General features: G+C 41.9%; 1 protein-coding gene across 2 annotated transcripts in view; it reads left to right on the top strand.

The window, feature by feature from the left end:
• Window positions 1-13,163, top strand: part of LOC147153372 (plexin-A1-like) — a 208,683-nt gene that overhangs the window by 53,064 nt on the left and 142,456 nt on the right. For both annotated transcript variants that reach the window (XM_086028906.1, XM_086028914.1), the window contains exon 3: window positions 3,715-3,897. In XM_086028906.1, the coding sequence (XP_085885032.1) occupies window positions 3,715-3,897 (183 nt within the window). The remainder of the gene's footprint in view (window positions 1-3,714; window positions 3,898-13,163) is intronic.

The following is a 13,163-nucleotide window of genomic DNA, read 5'->3' on the forward strand; positions in this document are numbered from 1 at the left end:
TAAAAAAACCCTGAACCCCTACCCCAAAAATATATTAAAAAACAATATTTTAAATAAATCAATTAAAATCTGTGAATATGAAAATCCGTTTATAACTTCGGACGATGGTATGACCTCAGTACAATACCTTAAAGTTTAAGGTATACCAATTACGGTATGCCATGGAGGCTTGCCGCCCTCCAAGTTGCAGTGGCGGGCCATCCGGCAAGCACCAAGTTTTTTGAGCCTTGTCGCTGGCTTCGCTCCGCACGGACTTATGATATTCTCAAAAAGCGGTCTATTTTTCTTTTTTATTTTATTGGAGAGTTTATACACATGGCAGCCGCATTCTCTGTATTCAGGCTTTCAGCCGATACTGTAGGTGCATTAATTGTTTTCTGTCAATGATCTCTGAATTAAAAAGTCAAATATTTTGGAACCAATAAGTGGTTGGAATGCAGAAAAAAAGCAGTAGCCCTACCATGACAATTCTTTTTTGACACACAACAGCTGTAATATGAATGCACACAGTACCTGTTCTTATGTACCAGTTTAACCCTTATATTGTGTTGGGGTCAAAATTGACCCGTTTTGAACTTTAGTTACGTAAAAAGTACCCTTTGCTAATTTGTACCTGAACGAGGCTTCTTCTAATCCTCAGACACAACTAGTTTAATGCAACAAAATTAATTTCCACCATTTTAACAAATTCTAAAGGTCTAAAAAAAAAAAAAAAAAAAGTGACATTTGTGGTGTTATCGGTCAAATTTGACCCATCAGTGAATACTGGCTGTTTAAAAGCTGTGGGTTGCTCTGTGGATCAAATATGGCTCATCATGCTCCACAATAGACAGACAGACGGAGACACACACGCACACACACGCACAACTCCCCCACCCCCACACACACACTAACATGCGCACACGCATTCTCGTAAATTATTGTTACACGCGCACTCACACATACACAAAGGCCATCTTCACTCCACGTGAACTCAAGCTTTCTTGCAGCATATTGATACATTTTGAATAATAAAAAAAAAAACATTGGCATATATAAGCAGGATTTGGGTGAGATATTATCAATTGCGTTCCGTTGGAGCTGTAGTCTACATGAGCAAGAGGTGTACAGTTTATGAGGGGCTGGATCATAACTTTGGTCTTGACAGTCAGTGATACTGAAGACAGAGAGGAAAGCCAAGCTGAGGAGGATGTGGATGAGGACGGGGTTCGGTATGACCCTGAACAAGACCACACATCTGATGAGGAGGAAGCAGATTTCACAGAGACTGATAGAGAGGTCTTCCAATCAAGGAAATATGACATTTCATGGTCATCAAGCCCTCTGGACACCCAATACAGGGCACTAGAAGAGAAAAACCTCAAAATGACTACTACAGGGCCTACTAGAAACGCTGTTGCATGCCCAAGACATCAAGTCCATGTTTGCTGTTGGTTTCCACAACCTCTTCAGAAGATCCTGCTTGAGCTGACCAACATGGAATGGGGAAGAGTGTTTGGTGATAGCTGGATGGCATAGGAACTGGGCAGGGGATTCCAGGGGGAACAAGAGAAATAGGTGACAGTCCTGCCCCTCTAACAAGGACAGGAAAACCTTTGCCACTTGCCACACATGCAAGAAATGCATTTGAGTGAAATGCAAGGAGCACACGTCTATAACCATCACATAGGTACTCTGATTCATGCATGTAAGCAACCCCCCCCCCCCCCCCCCCCACACACACACACACGTTTTCAGTTTATGGTTTCATTTTCATTTGCATTTGCAATTCTGTTTGAAATGAAGTTGTTTTTATGAGAAAGAAATGACTTTTTGTCTTTATCCTACCATAAATCTATACGGGTCAGTTTTGACCCCCCAAACCACAGATGCCACTATTGTTAATTATTCAAAACATAAACATAGATAAGTAAAATATTTTTGGGAGTAGGATTACTCTAATATTAGTTTAAGATGTGGATAATATAATTACTCATTTTATCACTACAGGAAACATAATTAGTGAATTTAAACAGTTTTGCTAATTGAACAGGAGCGGTACATTCATCCATCCATTATCTGTACCGCTTCTCCTCACAAGGGTCGCGGGGCGTGCTGGAGCCTATCCCAGCTGTCTTTGGGCAGTAGGCGGGGGACACCCTGAACTGGTTGCCAGCCAATCGCAGGGGAGCGGTACATTGTAAAATACAATTTCTGTGGCGCCAAAAAATACAATTTTAAAACATTGTTTCCATTGATCTGAATACATACTAAGTTAGCTATAAGTTGAAAAACAATATTGAATGATAACTAGTGTTTTTATGAATTTTCAGGCTGAGTTAAATCATGGGTCAAATTTGACCCGCAAACACTAAATACGTGGGCAGCTTTCTAACACATTACAAAGGTTAAACTCAGCATTAAATACTATATTGAGATTCTGCTTGAGTAGTTAATTCTGTGCCAGACAACCGTAGTCCGAAATAGCATCCATCTAACCGTGATCTTTACTGCTTGTCTGTATTTGCACCGTGGGTGAGCTAAAACCTATTTCAGCTGACTGGTTGTAAGTCAATTCCAGAGCACATATTGACAAATGAAAATTCACACTCAGATTCACATGTATAGGCAATTTGGACTCTTTAATGAATCTAGCATGCTTGATTTTGGAATATGGGTAGAAGACTCAGTAGCTATTGGACCGAAACAAAACAACCACTGTGGACTACATACAAATGCCACACAAGAAGGCCGGAAATGAGCTTCATACCTGACTCCTCACAACTGGGAGACAGCTGTGCTAACCATTACCTCAATATACCACCCAGTCCAAATAGCAGCATCATATATATTTTTGTTAATTATTCACGTCTTGCTACTTTGACTTTGCAGTGGTTGATGTGGATGTGTGTGCGTAAGTGTGCGTGTCCCTATCCACTAGAAGCCCAGAGTAAATCTAATTATCATAGTATCACTGTTACGTTTGTGTCTTCATAAAAATACTGATACCGTTGATTGTCAGGTGCTCATGTCGGAGTTAAGCGAACATCAAGCTATCACCTGCCTCAAATGATATGCCTATTTTACACATGCCCACATGTCTAGGTACACACCCACACACACACACACACATGCGCACCCAGACACACACGCTTTCAAGTAAATCAACTGTGACATACCATTGCACCTCCCTGTCAATGCACATATACATGTCACACTGTGATTATAATATGCCAATTTGACCTACAATTTACTTCCTGTCATTTGCCATGTCTTGATTGTGTGCTCACAGTTGCCCTGTTGTTCCATGCGCTGCTGAATTGGCTTGTTTCTTATTAGAAACTACATTGCCAATCCAGTATACAAAGAAATCAATACAACATAAGAATGTAATTTCTTGCTAATGGGCCATTTGGTGTTTTGACATTTATACATCACTGACTGCTAACATACTCAAAGGAAAGATGGCTGGACTTTTTTCACCACACAATACTCACATATATGATTTTCTTAACATCTCTGTCAAAACTTTTTGAGTTTAATTAGGTTAATTTTACAGATGACGCCTATTAATTTCAGATCGCTCAGTTCCCCAGTTCCATAAAATGCCTACTAAGTGCCGGCGAGACTGAAAGGCTCCTGCATCTTTAACAATGAATGCCATTTTAACGAGGAAAGGGTGTTAAACGTGTTAATGGAGTCATTCATGGTTTTCTGTCTTTCTATCCCACCTAGCCATTGCAGATTGACGATAATTTCTGCGGCCATGACTTCAACCAGCCTCTAGGGGGCACCACCACCATCGAGGGAGTCCCTCTGTACGTGGATAAGGATGATGGCATGACCTCAGTGGCGGCCTACGACTACCGTGGACACACCGTGGCATTCATGGGCACTCGTGGGGGGCGTATCAAAAAGGTAGGCCCATGATACAGTACATTTAATCATCGTTTCAAAAAAAAAAAAAAAAAATACTTGGGGTCAGTACCCAAAATGTTTCTCATGTCAGTTTTTATTGGATCATCAATTGTTGTATGCTTGAAGCAGTTATAATGCTGATCAAGCAAACACACATTTTATATATGTTTGATGTATTAAATGAGCATTGGTTTGTACAGTGTACAGTATGTCAGTGTTATGGCATTTCAATACATTACTTATTGTATTTCAATCGTAACTTGTCATGCCGGACATGCACTAAATGTGTTATTACCTTTTTGACACGACTTTGAATGATGATTTAACAATAGCAGTTGGTGGAACAAGTGACAATAAGGAAGCTTTGTGTAAAGTTATGTTGTGAAATTGTGGCGCTTGGACGTGTGAGAATATAAGTACTCTTTGATAGTGTTCCGAGATTGTTACCATGAAGTGTTTTTCGAACACCACAGGTAAGTAGACCTATTTAATGTGTTTGCGCATGTGTGTGATTTGTGTCTCTTAAGCTCTCCTCAATTCCAGGCAAGCAATGACTTTCCATTATATTCGGCATGCGCACAGCGTGGTGCCTCAAAGTTTGTGTGTGTGTTGTTCAAATAGCTCTCTTGAGTTAGACGTCACATTGTGAGTGCCAATCAGCTGTTTTTTCATCTTACATCCAGCTGAGCTGCCGCTGTATTATCACATTCCTTGGCAGAACTCATCTATTTTTGCTGTCACAATACCATGGAAAATATGTTGAATCAAATAGTTGCCTGCGACTTAAAATAATTGGAGTGATTAGACACGTTTTGTTTTTCCAACATGGAGTTGCTGCTATCTGTTAACATGTGCCCTCAAAAGAATTCGGCAGCAAGTATATGAAAAGTTGAGTGCTTTGTGTATAGCTGGGATGTTTTTGAGAGTCATGCACACCCTCCTTTTGCTGCAATGCACTAGAAAAATAATAGTTAGTCATACCTCAACAAAATCTGGTTGGTTTGCGCTGTACTGAAACTACTATGCCCAAAAGAGCTTTAACGTCGACGTAGGCATGTAATGTCTACTGATTGTTCCTATCTGTCATAATGATGGTAAAGCCACTCGGTTCCCAGAATGCATTGCAATACTTGCAGTTAATTAAGTTATAAGGACGTAGGTCCTTGTCATATTTGTGTTACTAGCAGTTGAATTTGTGTCATATTTAACTGTCACATTTGTTTGCTTAATGTTGCAATATGTTTTTTTTTTTAACAAACCATGACTTTAGGTTGTGGGCAAAATCGTGACATCCAGGTCAATTCCTGCTAAACCATGATATAAACCTTCAGCATACATATACTTGGAGAAATTGTTTCCCAAGCGCAATGAGCGTCTGAGAGGATTGACAAGGAAGCAGTTCACTTAGGCTAAGTTCACACCGCAGGCAAATGCGACCCAGATCAGATTTTTTTGCCCATATGCGTCCTGCATCTGTTTTTTTAAGACAGTCTGAATGGCTCAATTCCATCCACCCATCCATTATCGATACCGCTTATCCTCAGAAGGGTCGCGGGGCGCGCTGGACCCTATCCCAGCTGACTTCGGGCAGTAGGCAGGGGACACCCTGAATTAGTTGCCAGCCAATCGCAGGGCACACAGAGACAAACATCCGCACTCACAATCACACCTAGGGGCAATTTAGAGAGTCCATTCAAAAGTCTCAAAAATTAATAAATCAAACTGTCAGTGACTCAGCAGCCTTGAACTTCACCACCACATATTAATGTACGTCCATTGTCCGAACTGCTGTCCTCACCAGGGTCGCGAGCGTGCTGTAATATATTCCAGCTGTCTCTGAGCAATAGGGGGGGTGCAGTCTGAACATATAGAACATTAAATCGACCAAAACATGCCAATTTACCACTTGTTACATTGTATTGTTTATAGTCACTATTCTGAGACGCATGATAATTTAGCCCACTGTGAGCTACACTCTAACACTTTACACAAGCTATTTATCAGCTCTGCACAACACAAACTAAATCGCTCACACACACTCCACTACAAACATGTATCCTTACAGTGTTTCCTGTCTCTCTGGGTTTTGCTAAGTCGACTGAAACCTTGCCCACTAGTCCTTGTGCTTGACCCCTTGGTATGCGTCTATGTGTCTTTGTGTATATATACTGTATGTATGTGTGTGTTTGTGTGCAGACAGACGATTTGTGTGTCTATGAAGAGTGAGAAGGCCAATAGATCTTGGATGATATCCCATTCCTTGGCTATATATCCTATTTCCTCTCATATGGTGCATTTCTCTGCTTGGCGATAGAGGAATGCAGGATATGGTTGCTGCCAATGTCTTCATGCACATCAATGCAGCTGGATGCACTGGCATGCTGTCATCTATAAGAGCACAGAGCTGGCGAGACGGGACACCAATTACAATAAATCAACGGGGATTCAACCAATACAAGCTCACTAAGCTTAACAATAAATAAGGAAAATACCCCTTAGGCAGAAGAAACGAATAGCCTTGGCTTAAGTCTCAATACATTGGAGTATCGCCATCAATAGTAGAACTAGGAAATAAAAGTAAGAGGCAATATGCTGGAGACTCGATGGGATCACAGAGAAAGCGAGATCTACTGAGTTGGAGGCAGATGGAGTGCATGGGCTGAGTAGCGTATACTTTAATTGCCATTCACGGGGGTTAACCTGTGCTGCTTGGCTAGTGTTCTGCAGAGCTGCAGTGTATCGATGTCCGTGCATACGCTCGAATTCCTCCTGTGAATTACAGTGTGTCTGAGTCCATTTATTGATCAATCTGTGAATATATAATCACTCAAGTTAATCTTAAACCAGGCAGCCCCTTGGAGGCAGTAATTGTGTGTTTCTGAGTGAACGTGTGTGAGGAATAAATGGCCAGAGGAGAATCATGCTACATTACACCATACGGCTGATCAAATGTCTATTACAAGACTGCACATACTCTATGGATATAAATTATTTGTAAAACACACAATTCTATCTGCTGTATTAGCCATTGCTGTTCCACTTGATACATGTTTCTTCTCAATTTGTAATAATTTTCCAACAGCATAGCACACCACTTAACATGGAGGCAAGATTTTGGAAGCGTTCCGATAGCTGTTTGCCAGAAACATCTTTGGGGGAGAAAAAGTCCTCAGATCTTAGTAAACCCTGAAAATCCCATCATTCGCCTCATTTCATCTACTCTTTGGTCTACCTGAGAAAGCAAGACACTCATAGCACATCAGGAAAAATGAAACGGAACACTCAACTTGAAGTATTTCCCAGATTTGAAAAAAAAACCCACACAAAGAGACAAGTAAGAAAGAGTAAAATAGACGAGCGAGTGCACTTAAGGTATGTAATGGGTGAGGCGTGAATGGTTTCACACCATTTCATCATTTGCCTGCGAGCAGTAACCGAAGTTACTTGTGTTTTTTTTTTCTTTCTATCTTGGAAGATAGTCTGAGTGACAGGACAGGCTGGATTACATTGATGGTGAGGTAACCATGGCAATCAGATGATTGACCCCATGCTGGTACTCCACCACTCAGCGGCAAGGACACTATTTAGACATTGGGGGCATCAGAGGTGGATGTTCTCCCGTTCGGACCATGACATGTATACCGTTGTTTGACTGGGGCGAGATCTAGTTCAAACTTGATCAAAGTTGCTCTCCTCCTTTTATCATCTCGTTCCTTTTTGAAAGTGCAATGCCTTATTCATGATGTCAACCCTTTTGCAATATACCTCTCAACCTCTCAAAGTGTCAGTTTCCCATTTCGAATCTCTCTCTTACTAATCTCTTCTGATAGACTCTGAGCTAGTGGGCAATCTTAGCTATAAAACTGGCTGTCAGAATGATTAAGCCTAATCAGGGAACACGGGATGGGAGGTAATTTAGCATGGGAATGCTAATTAGCACTAGCATTTAGACTGGCAGATGATGATTGAAGCAGTGTAACGGCAGCTCAGTCTGCTTAAATGGCAAAAACGCCAGCCGGGCAAAGATGATTGATCATTACGAATTGAAACTCTGCTGTTTTCCATGTTGGTGTCTTGAGTGGAAGCGACCCATAGTGTGTCTTCCCACTGCAAACTTGTAATGAGCAGATCTGCGCAACACCTGAGCACGCTAATTCTACCTTGAGTCCAAAAGTGGGATAGGTAGTGGTTAGTGGGATAATATCCTATTACTTTCTTGTTTTCAGTATCCATGTCCATTTTTCATCAGTATTCATATAATCAGTAGGTATTTTCTCAGGGAGTTTCACAATAAATGTTATTTCCATCATGCTATTTGAATACAAGAGCTAATTCAAAGGGAAATTAAGTAATAACTTTAGTCATAAATATTATTTAGCCATGATACAGTGATTCCAATTTCAAAAGCAGGAAACCTTCGCAACCTCGGGGACAAAGGCTAATTGGACGCAGCCACTGTGCCATTGCAGTTGTGGGTTTAACTCCCAAGTGGGCTATCACTTCATATGTATTACCCCCTGTGTCCTTGAACGAAGCATTATCTCGGATGTCCCAGTGGAAGAATATGGAGCAGTGTTAATGGGGGGTACTGATGTGCATGGAGAGCTGGATGGGTGTGTTGGGGAACTAATGAATCTTTGATAAGTTGGAAGACATCCTGGTGTGTTGAGAGACAAAAGGAGTTGCCAGTTTAACCTATCCAATGTGAGTTGGTGGTAATTCACGCTTCAAACATGAAGCCTCTTCACCTTCACTATTTGTTTACCATTTAATCAGTGAGTCCCGACTCAACTCAAATGGCTTACTAATTGGACTGATCCTAAAAAGCACACCATAGTCCAAAACCATGAAAAACCAAATTTGATCATAACTGTAGATGGAGTGCAGTGACACTATATCTACACCATATGTTTTCCAAAGCGCTTTACCGAGCCTCATATTCAGTTATTTGAAAGCTTATCGGAGTGTACACTGACACGCTAAAGCAAAGACATCATCTTATGGAAAGGCTATCATCTTTAGTTTAAAATAATTTACTTTAATCTCAAGGATCCCATACACTGGCCAACAACAAAACCCAGGGTGTTCTATTTGGACCTACTTTAAATCCATACACTTGCATCGTACCATTTGCTAGCTAGGGTTGCCACAAACCAGTATTTTACTGGTGGACTAGTAATCACTAACTGTAATCGCATTAGTCGACTAATTGGATCGCGGCATATTGTCCCAGCAAGCATCTGCTCTTATATGACCATCATTATCTTACAGCTTGAATTCATTAAGGCGGGTCCCAAACTACGGCCCGAGGGCCAGATAGGCCTGCCTTCACCTTTGGCCCAGCCCCCTGAAGAATACCAGAGAAGGATTCTGATTCTTTTCTTTCAGTCTGACAACGCGATCGAGACTAAAACATGCATTCGAATGTGATATTCTATTCCAATTGAAGCTTGAGAGCTGCAGCCGAGGGGGAAGCAGCTTCTGGCAGCTACCGGAGCTCTTGGACGCCGAAGTGTGAAGCCGTGCATTTTCCTTTTTAAGTGTAATATATTATCTTTGCTGCTGGATACTATAATCGTGTGGATTTAATCTTCATTGGATTACAGTACAAATGGACGAGTTTGAGCGACTTTTAAATGCACTTAGATAGTGGGACCTGTGTGGCTTGCTGTCGGCTCTGTCAGGCGTCGTAGGTGGCGGAGACAACATAAACAAAAGCGGGGCTGCCTAGATGGATTATGCGGGTAGGCTAAGGTAAATGCTAACCACTCAAACTGCCAAGGCGCCTCTTTACCTCCGACGCCAGATCTGTAACACACACGGACAGGTGATCTGGAAGAACAATGAGCGGGAACTTGCTAAAACCGGAACTGTTGCATTTGTTAATCACGGAAAAACTGGTTACACGCTCAGATTCCCCACGCTTCAGTACAACTGTACTTCAGGCTAACCACGGCACAAAGTGAAGTTTCATTGCCAGATTATGATTTCCGAATGCACAGACTACACCTAACAACAACTTTATTGCACACTTGCGGCCCTGGTAAAGATATAGGTAAGTGGTTCAGAAAATGGATGGATGGATAGCAAACGCTATGACATTGCACTGTGTAGTTTCTGTCATAATAGTAAATAGTAAATAATACTTGTTGGAATACAAACGGCCACGGCTCATTGAAGCGCAACTATATGGCAAGTGATATTTTTAATCATCTGTTTTATTTGGTCATTGAACATGTTTTCACATGAAAGTGACCATTTGCACTAAAATGATTGGGGGCCTGCATTTATTTTAAAATATATGTGTGCGCATGTATGTGTGCAATGTGCATTGTTGAACAGACACTGCTAAGTAAATAATTATGTGAGTTGTCATGGCCTGTTAGTGCTGACTTGTATTTATGATGTTTAACCAACAAGCCATGACATGAGTGATTTATTCTTTGAAGCATTGATATTTAATAGTTATATACATTAAACATGCACAGTCTTGGAATGTTCCTGACAGAATTTAAAAAATAGGAAAATTAATATCAATTGTTCAGGAAGGAAGGAAATAAAAGACATCATTTACCTCTGCCCCTCCAGATAGTACAGTATGTGGTGTATGTGTTAATATTTGTTGATTGTTGTTGTTGATGAAAAAAATAACACAGCCTGAGTCTTTTTTATTTTATTTAATTTGTATTTATTTATCCAAGATATTTTGTTGTTCTGCATTTCAATGCAAATGTTCCATATGCTTGAGAATTGAAAGATAATTACACTTTAAAGGGATGTTCACTTTACTACTACTACTAACATCAGTATATCAGTGTAAACAAATGATGCTATTTTTTATTGCGATAGTTTCTGGGTAGAGGACAGGAAGGAAGTGGAAGGCAGAAAAGGCAGTGGCGGTGGCTGACTCACGCCTACGGCAAAAGGCGTTGGTTGGTGTCGCGGCAACAAGGACAACGGGCTTGGGCTACTTCCCAAAGACCCAAGTCAGCCAGGCCCGGGGGAAAGAGAAAAAACATCTACTCCAGGAGGAGGTCCGAGCAAGCGAGGAGGAAGAGCGAGTGGGCAGGGTGGTGGGACTCCGGCAACAGCGGGCATGGACAAGATGGGAGAGCGCCTTACAGCGCAAAGTTACCTGGTCAAACATCATGCAGGGAGACTTCCACCGCGTCCGCTTCCTTGTGGCGGCAGTCTACGACGCCCTCCCTAGCCCAGCAAACCTCCACGTGTGGGGCAAGAGCGAGACACCCAAATGCTACCTTTGATCCGGAAGAGGCTCCTTGGAACATCTCCTCAGCAGTTGCTCAAAGTCCCTGGCCGACGGTCGCTATCGTTTGGCGCCATGATCAGGTACTCAAAGCAGTTGCTGACAGCATAGCCTTGGCCATCTGCACCACCAAACACCACATGCTCCAAAGAAGGCAATCTCCTTCATCACACCTGATCATGCTGGAACTTACTCTACCCTGGGAAGAGCGGATTGAGGAAGCCAACGAAAGGAAACGTGCCAAGTATCAGGAACTGGTCGAGGAGTGCGGGGGCTGGAGGACCTTCTATGAGCCACTAGAAGTTGGCTGTAGAGGCTTAGCAGGACGCTCCCTCTGCAAAGTCCTTGGCCAATTGGGAGTCACAGGGGCGGCCAAGAAGTGGGCCATTCAAACCGCAAGCAAAGCTGCAGAGGAAGCCACGAGGTGGCTGTGTCAGATCCGTGGGTTGCTACTGGGACACAAGCCGGGACTTGATCACCCTGGCTGGGTCGCCTGGGTGTATGATGTTGCGAGACCCGAAACACCCCATGAACCCAGGATACATCACTGATGATGTGTCCCAGTGCATCCAGGAGATGTATCTTTCAAGAAAGGTAAATGTGCCATCCACAAAAATGCTTTATTGTGACCGGCCTACCAATAAATAATTATGTTTCGGCAGCCCTGCGATCGTCAAACTTTTTCTGTTACAAACTGACAGTGGCTCCCCATCAGAGAAGGGAAACAAGATGTGGCTCTCACAGGAAAAAGTTTGGGGACCCCTGCTGTACAGTGAAACCCCCTCCATCACGGGTCCCAGGTTTACTGTTGCATCTCTCTTAATATATTATTCTTGTTTAAATGTGTTTGTATTGTTTATAAGTGTGTTTAAATACCTTATTTTTTCAAGTGCTGCAAATGCTCTAATAGCATGCCTGCGTGTTTCATCTCACAGATGTCACGTATTGCGGGAGTGTTCCGGAACGTAAACCCTGCCATAGAGGGGGATTTACAGTAGTTTATTATTAGTTATTTAGTTTTAATATGCAATTTGCATTTTTCAGTTGTTTTTTCCACTCCAGGGAAAACATAAATTGAGGACATGCATCTTATTGTATTATTATTACTATTATTATAAGGCATAAAATGCATTCAAACCATTTAAAGTACATAGAAATACTGGAGTCGTTTCTGAGGCACAGTCCATCCTTCCATCCATCCATCCATCCATCCATCAATTTTCTATACCGCTTATTCTCATTAGTCTTACGGGTGAGTTGGACCCTGTTGTCCCGTCCCAGCTAATGTCAGATGAGACTCAGGCCACACCCTGGACTGGTCACCAGCAAGGCACATATTTGACATACAACCATTCACGCTTACACCCACCCCTAACAAATTTGGGAGTGGGACTGAAGAGCCTTAAATACACCCTGAAAAGATGAATTGAACATGAGGAAATATGACAACAAAGGCATTTGACAAGATTAGGTTTGACAGGAATAAGAGAACGATATCACAGTGACATAACTACATCAATCAGGAAGTCCAAAGAAGAAAGTCTAAGATAACTTTGTTGCTGGGTCATATGCGGACACACAGCAGACACGCACATGGGTAGACATTCAACAACACCCAGCAGATTAGTCAGACAACTGTTGCCTTGTTGACCAGTGTCAGGTGTGATGGGCTTGATCCAAATTTGCTGGACCACCCCACATCACATTGTTTGTCTGTACATATACAGGAATTGATGGGTGGATATGAGACACATGGAGGACAAGTAGCACGTGAGATGTATGTGTGTGTTTGTTTGTATTTGTGTTGCTTAAACTGTTATGGCTCTTGGGGGTTTGACTCACATGATACAGAGTAGCATTCAGGATGAGATTACTGTCCAGACAAAGAATATCACTCTTTTGCTTTTTACTAAACTAAACTGTTTATTAGTTCTCCTGAATTGCTTTGTGGATCTACTAGCATTTTTTTTTTTTTATTGGGTTTTGTAACCCAACATTA

This window comes from Filicampus tigris, chromosome 1 (assembly GCF_054856515.1).
Source record: "Filicampus tigris isolate MCC_2025a chromosome 1, RoL_Ftig_1.0, whole genome shotgun sequence".
Classification (NCBI taxonomy): domain Eukaryota; kingdom Metazoa; phylum Chordata; class Actinopteri; order Syngnathiformes; family Syngnathidae; genus Filicampus; species Filicampus tigris.